The sequence below is a fragment of the Mytilus galloprovincialis genome, chromosome 8, assembly GCF_965363235.1.
Source record: "Mytilus galloprovincialis chromosome 8, xbMytGall1.hap1.1, whole genome shotgun sequence".
NCBI classification, from domain to species: Eukaryota; Metazoa; Mollusca; class Bivalvia; order Mytilida; family Mytilidae; genus Mytilus; species Mytilus galloprovincialis.
The window spans coordinates 13,221,370-13,237,894 of NC_134845.1; the positions used below are offsets into that span (position 1 = coordinate 13,221,370).

The 16,525-nt window shown below is 31.5% G+C and overlaps 1 protein-coding gene across 1 annotated transcript in view; it reads left to right on the plus strand.

Moving 5' to 3' along the window:
* Positions 1 to 372: 372 nt before the first annotated feature.
* LOC143043128 (uncharacterized) overlaps positions 373 to 16,525 on the plus strand; it is a 48,426-nt gene continuing 32,273 nt past the window's right edge. The window contains exons 1-2 of the mRNA XM_076215579.1: positions 373 to 453; positions 13,648 to 13,721. Coding sequence (XP_076071694.1) covers positions 383 to 453; positions 13,648 to 13,721 — 145 coding nt within the window. The 5' untranslated portion in view covers positions 373 to 382. The remainder of the gene's footprint in view (positions 454 to 13,647; positions 13,722 to 16,525) is intronic.

Genomic DNA, 16,525 nt, shown 5'->3' on the forward strand with positions numbered 1-16,525 from the left:
ACAGTTTCACAGTATATCCCATAATTCATTTTATTGATATGGAAACTGAATATTAGATATAATACGTGCGTTCGATCTTTTAAACCCGTTTAAGCTGAGTATTCAAGTCGATCTTAATATATTTGAAAATTTACTAAATGAACCTGTTGCTTCTTGCAAAGGTCAACCGTCTATGTGTCATCTTTATAATAACCTTTATCTGGACGCCATTTTTTTATGATGTGGTTATTGACGATAATCATAAACATCTAAATCTATGTAAATACTCAAACTATGTTTCCTTGTTCTAATTGTGTCATCAGTTTCATACATGTATCACTTGTATGACTTCGTAATTCCGTTTCAATTGTTTCCTTATCACTACATGATGGATTGGCATTGTATGTTGTCCTTCTATGTTCTTTTTATTTCATTTGAAACCAATTCTGCAAGTGTGTGTAGTCAAGATATAAGGTATGATTATGACTTATTTAAAAGTGACTATGTTCGTAATTATATACTGATTATTGTGACTAATAAAGGCTTATAATCGCATTCATCTGCTACAGCAAATTGATATATCATTTAGAAATGCAAGTAACTTAATCGTGGTAATATTTTATGGTAAATAAATGCAGAATGTTGCCATGGATACACATAAGAGGAATTAATTTTCACCCTTTTAACTTTTGAAAATCAAATCTATGGAAGATACTGATTACATACATATGTACATGTACAACACAAACAGTTAGGTTAATGTATTAGAAATCCAGGAATAGGAGATGATAAAACATTTTGTGGCTCATTTTTAATTTTATTTTCTAACTGTGGAGTGCTACCTTTTGGCACATCAGAAAGCACAGAAATGCACTTTTTAAAATAAAATTTACCACAAATCTTTAGTCTTTTATGTTGTTGTTTTAGTTCTAAAGGTATTACTAGGCACAAAATGAAGTTACATTTTACTACATTAACCTTTAACTTTTGTAGAGTTATTTTCTGTACATATCAACGTTTAAAAAAAAAGACAGATTTACATACTCCAGGAGTTTATTTATTACTGTATCAGGGGTTTGTCATAAAAAACAATTATTTCCAATAATTTTATTTGAAAAAAATGAAAAACAACACTCATCTTTACGGTAATACCACTAAATCATGGTACGTCACATCCCGTTGTATACGAAAAAATAATTCTTTTAAATTTGACAGTTGTAGGTAAATACAAATTTAATCCTACATTTAATTGCAGTAAATCATTTCTGTTTGATAAACATATGTCTTAGGTATTTCAAATCACTATTATTATTTTTTTTGGGGGGGGGGGATTTCTATAGAATATTTTGTAAACTTAAGGTTACATAATATGGTTTCTAAACCTTGTACACAGGTTAAATAAGGGGAAATTTGATAAGTTAATTTCCAGTGATGGTTATTTTCTTGTATGCAATGAAAATTGCAAATTTAACAAAGACTAATAGGGGAAAATCAATAGTGGTATTACACCTTTATTACTACAAATTATTTTATTCAATATTTTATAGCATAATCTAAAATAAACATTTTAAAAAGCGTATCTGATGCAAAGACAGATTTTTTTATATCCCGCTTTAAAAAAGGGGGTATACTGTTTTACCTCTGTCTGTCCGTCAGTCCGTCAGTTCATCTGTCAGTCCGTCAGTCCATTCGTCAGTCCGTCAGTTCGTCCGTCCCATGAATATTTTCGTCGCATTTTTTTTCAGGAACTACAATACCAGGATTTCTGAAATTTGGTTTCAGGGTTTATATAAGTCGGCTTTACCGTGTGATGCATTTTCAGATTCATCACTCAACAACTTCCTGTTTTCCGAACACTTGTATTATTTTACACATGATGGCCAAGTTGAAAATTATCGTCACATCTTTCTCAGAAACTACAATGCCAGGATTTCTAAAATTTGGCTTCAGAGTTTATATAAGTCAGCTATTGTGATGCGTTTTCAGATTCATCACTCGACAACTTCCTGTTTACCGAACACTTGTATCATTTTACACATGATGGCCAAGTTGAAAATTTTCGTCGCATTTTTATCAGGAACTACAATGCCAGGGTTTACGAAATTTGGTTTCAGGGTTTAAATAAGTCAGCTATACCGTGTGATGCGTATTCAGATTCATCACTTGACAACTTCCTGTTTACCGAACATATTTTTACACAATTGACATTATCCTCTTGCGGCGAGGGTATCATCAATGAGCAGTAGCTCACAGTTACATTTGGTAATTTTGCGGAAAAAAGATAATTTATGAGGTATTTTTTCAAATGTAAGAAGGCTCATTCATGGAAGGATTTCAAATTAAAGGATAAGTGTTATACACGCAATAAAAAGAAATTAACCTATAGCTGTACAATGTAATCTATAGGAATGCAACAAGAGTATACATCCCAAGAACCCAACATTATACCATAGTTATCTATGATATATGTTCACAATTATACCATGGTTTTGTTGTATATGTTCTTCGAAAAGAAAAGGAACGATAACTAGACCTGACATTTGACTCTTGATTTTTTTGACACAAGAACAACAGAGTCAGTGCAGGGCCACTAAGCTAAACTGCCTGCTTTGCACAACCGATTTTAATGAATGTCTAGGATGGGAATCGAACCCACGTACACCAACTCCGTTGTCCTATATTTTAAAAGAAGCAAAAATTACCTCTCAAAACAACGAATAGTTTAAAAAATCTAATATATATTACATGAAATTATGCGTTGGTTTTCAAGTTCGTGAAATACCTATATTGTATCCTCATAGGCTCCGCTGTACGGCTACATGTTTAGATTTAAATATGCAGATGCTTTTTTTAAAGAGGGATGGAAAAGCGGGCACGCCTATTTTAAGGAGCTTAATATTTGATAAATACATTAGCCTTTTTATAACAATATAAATGTTGGACCGTTAAAATTCGATAGCAACTGGTTACTCAACATGAAGCTCAACGTTTTGTATAATTTCCTATGATCATCATGTAATTAAACTCGTGATAATTTTTAAATCCCATTTAATTAAAGTCTACACAAATCTTGGTAATATTTGCTACTTATAGCCCTTTTCTATAAAATGCAATGAAACAATAAAAAACAAAGCTTTGCACGAAGTTTACCCTTGATATATATACAAAATGGTCCATCACTATTATTCATTAGATTTTTTGATACTATTGCAATTTAAAAATTTCGTAATTCACATGGCTGCAGAAGGGATCATGAACCTAAATAGCTCTGGTGAAATTAATTTTCTTGTTTTTAATAAAAACAATTTAACATTTGGACCGTTGATACAAAAATTAAAAAACTAACCCTAAATCTGGGATTCCAGAGAGCTTCCAAATATAAAAAAATCTGTGACTTATCTTGCATACATTTCCAGTAAATCTATTTCCTTTACCATATGTTTGTCTAGATCTGTAACGTTATCCGCCACCAATGTAAATGTGCATCCTTCCATGTCGTGTCGAAAATTCATGTCTAACATTACTGATAATCAATCGGTTTCAGAATCCCGTGCTTATTAAAGAAATTAGGCGGAGCTTTGTGTTTGAGGTCAAGAAAGATTTTTTAGCTGATACTTAACAAAGTTGAACATTAAAAGATGTTATAGGTTAAAACAGCTATTTCATATTTTGGATAGTTTTGTGGTGTTTCGTAAATTATATCATAGTTTTTGTTGAAACCCCCGGCAACCTCATTCGACAACCTTCGGTCTCGTAAGGTTAAGGCCGGAGTCTTCAACAAAAGCTACGGTATAATTTACCTTTAACTTTAATGTTATCAGCTGTTAACTTTCACTTCCATAAATAACCACCTGTTTTACAAAAAACTATAACTGTCAGCATATGGTCAGTTTAAAAACTTCAAATGTGAAGGAAATCTATATTAAGTGGTTACACTGTTTAATTGTTTATTCAAAATACACCCAGGCGCAGATTTCCTGCGTAACAGGAGCGACAAATACACATACATTTACAAATAACATAGAAGTGAAATGAGTAGAAGATATAGTACAATGAAATATTTTTACAAAGCTAAATGTATACTAAATCTAGATACCATACCGCAAAAAGTCCGTGCAATCTGTATAGTTTAAATACCACGTGATCACATAAACGCAATCAAATAATAATAGATAGTAAGAAAAAGTGTAACATATATAAATATTCATTTGTGCTGATTTACAGAGAAAGCAGTAGTTTTTCAACCTTTTGTATGAAAATAGAAAGGTTAGTTAATACAAAAGTCATGTAAATTGCAATATTTCAGCATTCCACAAAGTTTATTGATATTTGGGTTGATTCTGTAGTAGTTAGGAATACATTTGTATATGCATTTCTTATTTCAATAACATCAGCATTGCTACTAAGAGCTATGTAGTGATATATACTCATCTCCAGGACCAATTTTACAAAGCTTACAGTTTCTTTCAATTTCTGGAATTCTATTCCATCTCCCTGTTTCAATCGGAAATTTGATATTGCAAGTACGAAGTTTGCAAATATAAAGTCTACTAAATTTTCTAAGTCTAATTAGATAGGGTTCCCTACAGAAGTCAGTCTTAAATTTTGAATAAAACTTCCCCATTGATGAGTTATCGATATCCGAAAATTATTTTTGTATGGACTGGTCATGGAGTATTTGTTTAACGTTAAATTGTAAAAAAATCAAATTAACCTTTCCTTGTTCCTGCCAAATTTCACTGTTAACAGTTTCATCAAATATAGATTTTACATTATTAATCAATCTAAAAGAATTATTTCCATTTTCACATAAATTAAACATAAGCTTGTAGAGTTTTCCAGACAGTTTATCAACATTTGTTACAAGCTTATACCAGAAACAAATCATTTTCATCTTGATACTAATTTCGATAGGAAATCAGCCAAGTTCACCATAGACCATGAAATTTGCTGTCGATGACCTCACCCCAAGAATTTATTTACAGAACTGTAAGTGTATCCTCTCAATTTTCAACTTGTTTTCATATCCCCAGATGTCGGAGGAATAAGTCAAAATTGGGGCTACCAAAGAATCAAATAGTGTTATCTGATAATGTAAAGGGATACTTATATTATTAATTCTTTGGTACAGACTGTGTAAAGCTTTTTAAGCTTGATCAACTAATTTGTTTCTGGCTTTACAAAAATTACCCTTATAATTAAATAACAAGCCAAGATATGTATCTTGGATCTCAATTTCATCATTACCGAAACACCACAAAACTATCCAAAAGATAGTAAATATCTATAACTTAACACACATACTTTTAAAATCCGTTCTTAGTCAATGAGAATAATTTAGATAGAAGTACGAAATATCAAGTGACTTTGTTGACTGATTATATATTTTACTTGATTAACAAAATCATACATTTATTTTGCATGCAAGTTGTTGGACACTGGGTAACATACTGAATGACCAAAATTAAGCTTTTGAATAATAACTTCTTTTCGTTTACGGGTGTAACAATTAACATTATAATCATAGTAATTCGCTATGAACACATATTATTTTGTTCGTTTATTTATTATTTGTATGTAATGGTTAAGACGTTCTAAGTTGCAAAACTTGTGTCTAATCCTACTGTCAATGTTTTTGGACAATGAAATATGTTTAAACTATGAACGCATATCTTCCGATATTATAAGCTTGACATAATGGAACCTTGTTATCAAATTAATTTGAACTTTAAGAGCTTAAAAAGAAAACAACCCGATAAAAAAGCAAACCACAGATGTAGGCCACCAATGGGTCTGCCATATGCAGCGAGAAAAATCCCGCATCCAGAGGTGGCTCTCTCCTGCTCATAAATATCAATGTGTACTTGTTCTGTAGATATGGACGTCATAATAAACTCCAAAACAGTTAAAACATATAAATGAATTAAAATAAATTTAATTTTCGACAGGTATTTTTGGGGTGTACTTACCACTGTTTTGCAAGTAGATAATGTTTCAAGGGAAGAAAAGGTTCTGTCCGATTTCCTGAAAACATTGCATGTACCTATTGCTCAGTGTGTCATGCACAGAGCTCAACCCTTTTTTACTTCATTTTAGTTGAAGACTTGATAGCTTGGGAATGTTCTCATTTTATTTGAATTTATTGTCTTAAAGAATCACACAACGAAATAACTGTGTTATCAGACCAGTTAACTACAGCTTTTATTCGAGTTCTTCGACTGCACTACTTCGGTCTTTCCATACCGTAATTATGATCCCAATTCAAAACTTCGACTTCCAGCCTCTTTTAATTATCTACTTTTAAACAATAGCGTATATTTGTTTTAAGAAATGGTGAAATAACAAAACATCACTTCACACATCTGTTATGCAGGTGCTTAACAAAATCCGTTTCTAATATAAGTTCAACTGCTGCTAATGAAAATTCACCTTCAAAATTTTGCACATTTCACAATTGTGTCGAAAGAGGCAATGCCTCAGCAGCTCGGTTTTTCCTCGTAGATATCCACAAATATTGCCATGCAATGCTTGCAAATGACAAACCTGCTCCAGCTTATCTTCAGAGGATACATTTCGGTTATCAGTGAAAGGGAGAACTTTGTTCCGCTTTTAATATGAATTTACATGAAAAACCCAAATCCAAATATCTTGGCTTTTTCAAGACACCATTATCTTTTTATTTGGTATTTCTATAGAAAATTCCGGAAACTTGAGCATACATGATTATAAAGGCTTGTACACCGGAAAAAAAGTGGAAATTCGATTGGTTACCTTCCAGTGATGATTATGTTCTTATATGCAATGACACATTATGTGAAATTTTGTTTATAGTACTGAACAAGATAAAACTTTACTCATGCCTTTTTTTTAATTTGAATCAAAGATAAATTCTGCACATTCAAGTTTTTTGAAAAATTCAAATTTAACAAAAACTAAATTTAAAGGGAAAACCAATGGTAATATTACACCTTTATTAATTAAATATTCTTATATAATAGGCAAACATGAGAAACATGGTAAATTTGTCATTTTAAGGGACATACATGTAACTCCTATAAAATCTTCTGACTGTTTTGACTTAAAAGGATATTAGGTAGAGTTTAACATCTGAACATGTTTCCCCATCATTTTTTCTCTATTCGTACAAGTTTTCAAATAAAAGTCGACACTTGCTGTTTATTCCTTTGTTCTAATTTTAGTCATGTCAGCCATCTCGGTAGAAGGGCCGGATTTTTTAACACATTTCCCAAACTAGATACACTAATTATAATTGTGCCCAAGTTTAACCAAAACTGTCAGACAACTTCTTATAGAACATGTGTTTAGTAAAACTTGGTCAGTAGTTTCAGGAGATTATATTTATAAAAACAACGACGAGGACAGACGACAGAAGCCAACAGATAAGAATAGTTCACATGACCTGATGGGCCAGGTCAGCTAAAATATAAGTCTTGAAGTATACCACCACTTAACATGAAGTCTAACAGCTGAAAACGACCATGACAGCAGAAGCATCGAATGAACAATTCACTATAATTGTATCTGCTAAGAAGTCATCAACAAAATATGAACCACAAAAGAAACCATTTTATAAAAAATTGAAAACACACTAGAGGCAAAAACAAAACATGGACTCAATACATCAAAAGCAGGAGAGCCAGACGGAATAAGACTTACAATATTAAAATTAAAGCACCAAAGGCGCTGTAGGCAGTTAATTAAAAAAAGCAGAGGCAAACTTGGCAGAAGTTAAGACGAATATTGTTGAAAAATTGGTGAAAATATTTATCTCGGCTATTTCTCAAGTATTGAATAATGTTTGTACCCTAAAGTTTTCACTATCCAATCCTGCCACTTTCAAAAGTTATGTCCAATTATTTTTTTTTAATATTCAATATCTGCAATTATGCACATACTGTACACTGTCCCATGTTAGGGGAGAGTTTTGTGCCAGGTAACATGTTTAACCCGTCACATTCTGTATGTACCTGAAGACCCGGTAATTTGGTAATTGTTGCTGTACATGTATATCATATCTATTTTTCATAATTGTTTTGTACATAAATCAGGCTGCTTTAGTTTTATTGTTTTACATTTGTAATTTCCTAATCTTTTAAAGCTTACTATGCAGTATAGGTTTTGCTAATAGTTACAAGCTGCATGGAGGAATATTCTTATCAGAATAATAATTTCAATAATGGTGTCCAGCAGTGGTGTATGGTTTAATTCAACTCTATTCTAGAGTATGAATATGCCATATTAGCAGTTTTAGTTGCATCAGCTGGTGCACCTATGCACAATCATCAAATCATAGCTGAAACTATCTAAAGTGGTGTAATTTTCTTGTAAATTATATTACAATAAATGCTGATGTTGTTATAATGGCCTAGCAATGATGCAACATATATTTTTGAAGCCTGTACGGTTGCCTAACTATAATTGATTACATTTACTTCATTTGAATTTTGGTGGATATATATATATATATAGTTGTTTCATAATGACGCATTGGCAATCATTCCACATCGTCTTATCTTTATAATAATTGTACATGTCTAATCTATAATCAGCTGTTAAACGCAGAGACATGTTTTGCCTATTTGTTATTTTGATAATGCAAATAATACAATTAAAATAGAAATGCATTAACATTTAAAATATATTTAAAGACAATGACCCATGACTGATTGTACAGGGCTGAACAATCCCTATGGTAATGAGATGTGCCAATGCTCATACAACTGCTTACCAAATACCATTGACTTTTCATAAGTCGTCCACTTCAAACAAACCTTAACACATATCTAATTTCTAAGTCAATGAACAATAATGAGAGGGTGGGGTTATATAGTATCCATTGAATTGAAACTTTCAAATACCAATATGTTTGCATACCAAATGGCTTTGACTTAAGATTACTGGTACATGTATCTTAAACTAACATAATTGAGTGAGGGGAAAGGACCAAATATCCTCTATGGAACTGAGGTGAACTAATGCTTCTTCACCTGCATGGCAATCATCATTGACTGACGACGATTGGTTTCCCTTATAGTAAAATAATTAAAAGCTTTAAGAAATTTCAAGTAACATAAGTTTCCAAGTAAAAAAAGATAATTGAGGGGACAGGGCCAAATAATCTCAATAGAAATTGAAAGTGACAAAGTTTATACAACTGCACACCAAAACATCATTGACTGTTCACTAATGGTTCCCCTTAAACTGACCTAATCACAAACTAATACATGTTAGCTAAGTTTCAGAGTCAAAAGACTAAGGGGTGGGGCAAAATATTCTGGTAATGAGATATGCCTATGCTTACACAACTGCTTACCAAATATCATTGACCTCCTATAAACTAGACCTAATCACAAAATCACAAACATTGTTGATGCTGCCAAAACAACACACCTATATATATGCCTCTCTTTTTTACTCTGTCGAGGCTAGACAAAATTTGCAACAAATTTAATACAAATATTTTGTCCATCTTTTTTAATATGTCAATATTCTTAATTTCTTAAATATATCAATGCTGCATTTACACATAATTCGAATTCAATTCGAAACGTTGAACATGTTTAATGTCCAAAAAAAAATCAACTTCAATACGCGTCAAAATTACTTCACAAATGAGCATAAATTTTTAACTCAATGATATTCATTTATTGTAACTGCTAGCAAGTTTATAATAATTCCTGTCAGAAAGCTGAATCAAAACTTGTTGTACTATTTGACATGATTAGACCTGACTTAAACAATCTTCAAAATTGATCATATGTAGATGTAGGTATATGTAAATATCTTCATAACATCGTAGTAGTCTAGAGTTTCATTGCTGTTGTGGAACTATTGTGGTGAATAGACACCCCAATTGCAACAGAGAATCATGTATTGCACATATACATGTATGCCTTGCCTCTTCTTGTATTAGCCATTGCCAAAGATTGGAATCAAGCTGAAATAAAAACAATTACAAATAGGTATAATATTGCTTTCAAATTTTGACATATACAATGTAGCAAAAAAGCTTCATGTCTAAAATCTGTATGTATTAGTTTTGTCCATGTTCATTGAGGCCCTTATAATTAATGCTTAAATTCTCAGAGTTCCAAGTCAGGATCATCTGGCCGTTGTTAGTCTTGTATGATTTTTAATTATCGGGTCTTGTGTATCATTCTAACTTAAGTTTAGTATGACTATGAAGTCCATAATCACTGAACTAGTATACATTATTATTTAGGGGTCAGTTGAAGCAAGCCTCCATGTGTGGGAGTTTCTCGCTGCATTGAAGACCATTTGGTGGCCTTCAGCTGTTCTCTGCTCTTTGGTCCGGTTGTTGTCTTTTTGGCACATTCCCCATTTTCATTCAAATTTAATTTGATATTGTGAGTGAATTAAAATATCTTGATTACGGTTTCGCTGTCATCCATTGCCAATATTATAATAAAAGTATATATCTATTCTATAAATAATTGTTGTAGGAATTAAGAAAAAAATGTTTGTTACTTGTTGAAAACGTAACTTCGTAAGGCACAACGTTACCTTCTATGGCTTCTTTTCGTATCATGCGAGTTTTTTTCATAGAAAAGTGGTTTACCAGTACCAAGTTGCTGAAGGAAACGGATAGAAATTATTCTTGAAAACTTCACGAGTGTTTAAATATGAAAAAAATCACAAAAAGAAGCATCGAAAAAAGATGTGTTTTTATTTCCGGAAAATGAAAAGTGTTTGTAAATCAAAAACAACTACGGTGTGAGACGCGTCACAAATTCGTACTTAATATTTTACAATAATATGCGACTTTTGGAGTGAAATAATGCTGTCCTTTAGCAAATTATTGATAAAGTATTAATTTCAATATTGTTTGAATCACCTTTGGCTATATCAAAGCACATGTAGCAGTCTGTAACACCAAAAACACGAAGAAGGAAACCATCTTGAAATGACCTTGACATCGACAAAATCTATAAATACGTATTCAAATGAGGTCCCGATTGAAATTGCAAAGGCCACGATCGAGTATAATGTTTGAGGGTTTACACGAAACATAGCAAGTAGACAAATAATAATAACATCAGCTTGCATTTAATGATTAAATAAAATACATAACTTCATAAAATGTAGAAATAAAATAATCAGTTAATTTTACAAATTCAAGACTTATACCAGAGAGGAAGTAAGTTAATGCTTTTAAATATTTACCTTTATTTATAATTACCTAATTAGAATCCACCAAATTCAACGGCGTCACTGATTAAAAATAGCCGCAAAATAATATCCATGCGCCATTTGGCAAATTTTAATGACTTCATTACAAACATTTTCGGTGATGAAATTATTCTTACAATAGTTCACTTACATCTTCATCAAAAGCACAGACGATAAAAAGCTATGTTTAACTTTTTAATGAGCACTTTTTCAAATGGGGAACATCAACTGTTTTGGGTGATTCGACGATCATTTAAGCTAATCTTCCACATATTTATTGTTTTTCATAACAAAAAGTGTGAAAAAAATGTCTAATTAGTTATAAAGAATCTACCAGACCTGCCAGATAAGAGCAATGGCACTTTTTCAAAAATTCCCAGATGGGAACCCAAATCCAGGGTGCTCGCATAAGGCAGGTTAACTGCCTAAAAATATCACAATCGTCAATACCAGCTCAAAACCTGATGGATAGACAACGGCAGACATTTGTTCACTTTTTAAGAAGAGTCGACCATTCGATACCGCTAAGTATCAATCCTTGTTCAGGTGTTATTTAGTACTAGTATAAAATCTTGGAAAATCTGGTGTTAAGTCAGTAGAATCATCCAAACGAGCAGATGTATAGTGTAATTTCTTTTCGTCATAAGCTAGGAACAGAGAATAATGGGTTTTTTTTCAGTTGTCTTGAAATACTAAAAGCATCAAAATGTTTTCAAAAATATCAATATAAATAAGAGTACCTTTCAAATTACACCATTCTTTAAGTGTGAATGCATGTCAATTTCTATGTAAATGTTTTTAATTATAGTACTAGTAATGTACCCGTCTCCTTGGAAATTCTACCAGCTGTTCTTCGTATTTTATAGTAATTGCATTTTTTTGTAATGAAACATATACAGTAGAATTAATAATAAGTGTAAAAAAATATTCGGATGTTTTAGAGAATTACGTACATTTAATGGTCCTTATGATTCGATTGACAGTTTGTTCTGATCTTTATACTACACTTCTACACAATATTACGGAACAAAAGTTTTTCTATCTAATTGAATGGTCGTTTGATACATTTGGTTGAAAACTCATTTTTTGCAGCTCATACATGAAAAGTCTTTTTTTTTTCTCTTGTGAGAAAGGTAAACATGCTAGATATTCTTACTGGAGGTGAGATGAGATGATTAAAGTAGTAAACATTCTCATTCTCATTGACAACACCTTTGTACGTTTGGCAATAAAGTTTATCAACAGCTTGTAGGTATTTATATAGGCACCAATCGCGCCCCTTCAAGTAGAGCTATTCATAAAATCCATGCAGGGGATGATTCCTGTACACGTGTGTCACAGAACTTATTATTCTGGACAGCTAAGATTGAAATAAAGGTTGCAAGCATATTTTTCTATTTTTGTTGAACATTTGCTATAGAAACATGCAGTCGTACATACAAATACTAGACTTGATCCTTAGTTTACTGTAATGAATCACAGTTTATGGTTAAATTCAGTAAAGGACAGTCAGTCTTGGTTCCATTTAAATGAGAAACTATTCAAAACACTTTTTGGGATACGAACCTGACATAACTGCTGAAAATGTATTTGACTGAATTGTATATTTTAAGCCTTTATACTGAAATAAAGTGGAACCATACAGTGGCCATGCAGTTTCAATAGAAAGCACCAAATATGTTTTTTTTTTTTTATATTTATCAATGGTTAAAACATTTTAGAAAAAAAAAATCCGATGATAAAGTTCAAATACTATTTAATCAGTGGTAAACATTCCACCATAAAATTTTAGTTTTATTTGGTTTTTGAGAGGAGAAAGATAACATAAAAGATGTGTTTTTTTTTTTTTTATTTCAGTTAAACATTTTCAAATTTTATGAAAATCACTTCCATGAACACTAAGGAAATATATAATTCCTTGAAGATCCTTAAATAAAGCTTTCACTTCTGAAAGATAATGGTTTTTCTGAATTGATGAATTGATTTTCATAGTATTTGAAACTAAAATTCTACCTCGGAATGTTTCATTACCAATAATTGACACATTAGTCTATAATTTATTATGCATGTAAAAGTTAGTAGTTTACCGCATGTTAAAAACAACGGTATACTAATGTTGCCTCTATTAAACCCACCACTTTCTTCGAGAAATTTCTGTACCAACTCGAAGTCAAAAAATGAAAGTTGTTTTCTATTCGTTCCGTTGTTTAATGGTTTGATTTTGTTTGTACTCATGGAATTCCCCCATTTTTGAATTAACCTTGGAGTTCAATAATTTATTATACTTTTATGTCTAAGCAAATTTTCCAATTGAAAGGTATTAACTGGAATATTGATAATACCCCCATTTTTGAATTAACCTTGGAGTTCAATAATTTTTTATACTTTATGTCTAAGCAAATTTTCCAATTGAAAGGTATTAACTGGAATATTAATAATACATTATATCAATTGCAGTGTAGATGGAAAGAAGATACATAAGAAGTATTACTGTTGCAATCACCACGTTTCCAGGAACAAAATATGCGAACGTATGTAACACAAATTTTATCTATTAACCTCTTGTTTTCTGTTCCATTTTATTCAGGAGAATAGAAAACAACCAAATAGCATATTTTAACGGTATTAGCTCGTCTAGAATTATAGACAAAACTGCACAAACAGTTTAAACTATCGTATTACGGAAGCCTTTTAGGGCCATGCTAATTTACTTTTTACAATTTGATATAACAAATTATTAATTTTATATAACAGATTATTAACTGTATATAACAAATTATTAATTTGATATTACACAAAATATTAAGTTGATATAACAAATTATTAATTTGATATAACAAACTATGAATTTGATATAACAAATATTTCTTTGATATAACAGATTATAATTATTTGATATAACAGATTTTCAATTTTGATATAACAATTTATTAATTTAATATAACAAAAAAGGAAATTTGATATATCATATTACTTATGCATGGATTGGGGGGTTTTCTCCTTCTCTATTTGACATAAAAGGATATATAAGTACAACGCTAAAACTGTTTAGATGTACAGACCTAAATATGTTTTGCGTTCCTCATGATCTGAAATATTAAGCTACTCAGATTATACATGTGTGATCTGTTTAACAGAAATTGCAAGTCAACAATCAAATCTCACGAATGTTTCTTTATTTTTGATTAAAAAATCCAAATCAAAACTATATATTGAAACAATTGTATTTAGGACAAATGCAATGATGATTTGAAGGATGTTTAATAAATCCTTCCATGTTCCTATTGAAATTAATAAAGCAACATGCCAGGCTTTTTCAAAAAGGTGAATCATCCTTGTATGTTCCTATGTTCCTAGAAACACCAATATCTCAATAGAACTCATTCGTTTCCCTTTGATTTGAAGATATGCAATATAAATTGATCAAATAGCCCCCACCTTTTTTGCTCTCTTATACTTGTTCGTTCTAAGACACAAGTTCCCATACACGAAATTGAGAAACTAGTCCCAAAATCTGTCTCAAATAAGTGGAAAGGGGAAAAAGGCGAGTTATAGAAACAATGAAACTGTAAATTGAGTTTTGAATCCGCATTAGATATTTGTCAATGCACGTCAGATGAACAATCAATAAATACACGAAATGCGCCAATTTGGGTTAGGCAATCTTTTAATTAATCATTATTGCATGTATGATAAAATTGTTCTATTGGAAGAGAAATTCACAATTTGTTTTATCAAATTAATAATTTGTAATATAAAATAAGTATATCAAAATTGAAAATCTGTTGTATCATATAAATAATCTGTTATATCAAATTGATAAATAGAGATTAATACATGGCCTTTTCCATATCAGTCTGGGTATCATCCCGAGACCCCCATATCCGCCCGAGACGGAGTCGAGGTGCTGATATTGGTCGAGGGATGATACCCAGGCTGATATGGAAAAGGCCATGTATTAATCGCTTTATCATATACTCCGACAATAGTTTGTGTAAGGGAATTACAAATGCAATAACTGAAACAGTCAAAAACTTTATAAAGAAGTTAAATTATGAATCAAAATATATACTATACTTGTCAAACAACAGCATCACTACCTCCATATATATGTATGGTAACATTTCCTATAGAGGGCATTTTGAAACATTGAAAATTTGGAAGAGTTTTATGATCATTATTACTCCATGTTTGTTGTACTATAAAATGATTCATAATTGTCAATGGCATTTGTTAGCCAGCACTAAACTATCTCCACAAACGTTTCCGTAAATTTTGACGTCGTCTTAAAAAATATCTGACGTCACAATGGAAAAGTAAACAACCGATACCGGAAACAACGGAAGTTACTTGCACGAGAGGCACTATTATGGGTTTTGTGCACGCGATGCACCTGATATGGGTTATCAGCCCGGGTGGGAAATTATGGCTTGTGTACTTCCGCTCATTACACATATGCAAAAGCTAGCATATCAATGCTAAGTATATGATAATCTGTTATATCTGTTATATCAAATTAATAATTTGTTATATCAAACTCAATAGCTCAAACAATCCTTTAAGTTAATTTAAACTTTATTAATATTATATGTTGGCGCGTCTGTAAACACCGAGATCTAAAAATGTAGTACAGTCTAGTAGTATATAAAACTATAAATGAATAAACCGATAAACATTTCTACACACAACGCATGCTGGTTTTTTTTCTGGATGAAGCATATCTAGTTGTTTATCTAGAATCTTTCTCGATTCTTGCAAGGTATAATTCTAGTGACTGATATTTTAAATCACTCGAACTTGTATGCGATTTAAGTCATCGATAATATGGTCTGACCGTCTGAATTTGCAGATAACAAGGAAATGTTGCTCCTTTGAAATATCACTATCATGTACCTTATACGTTTGTGGACTGGCTGCTTTGACTCACCAATATATTGGAAGTAATAAACCAAACATTCTAGAATATAAATCATTCAAACATTTGCCGGTAACATTTCAAAATATGTTTAAGTTCTTATGCTTGACCTTTTCTTATGGTTGACCTTGCTTCCAATTATTGATGCATCATTTTGCAACATTTTAAGCGTTCGTCGACCCTTGAAAGCGACATTCTACAAATAGGTAATCCGTTTTTTCTACACATTTGAAATAACGTGAAATATCAGCTGTCAATCTCAATGTGAACCTTCTTGATGAGTTAGTAATCAGATAATCTTTAATACTACAGATGGGTGCAGTCCCAACCTTGACAAAAGTTAACTTAGAGTTAACTTGTTGACTGCTTTATAAGTTAACTTGAGAATTTTTAAGCAGACCAGCAAGTTAACTTCGTCTA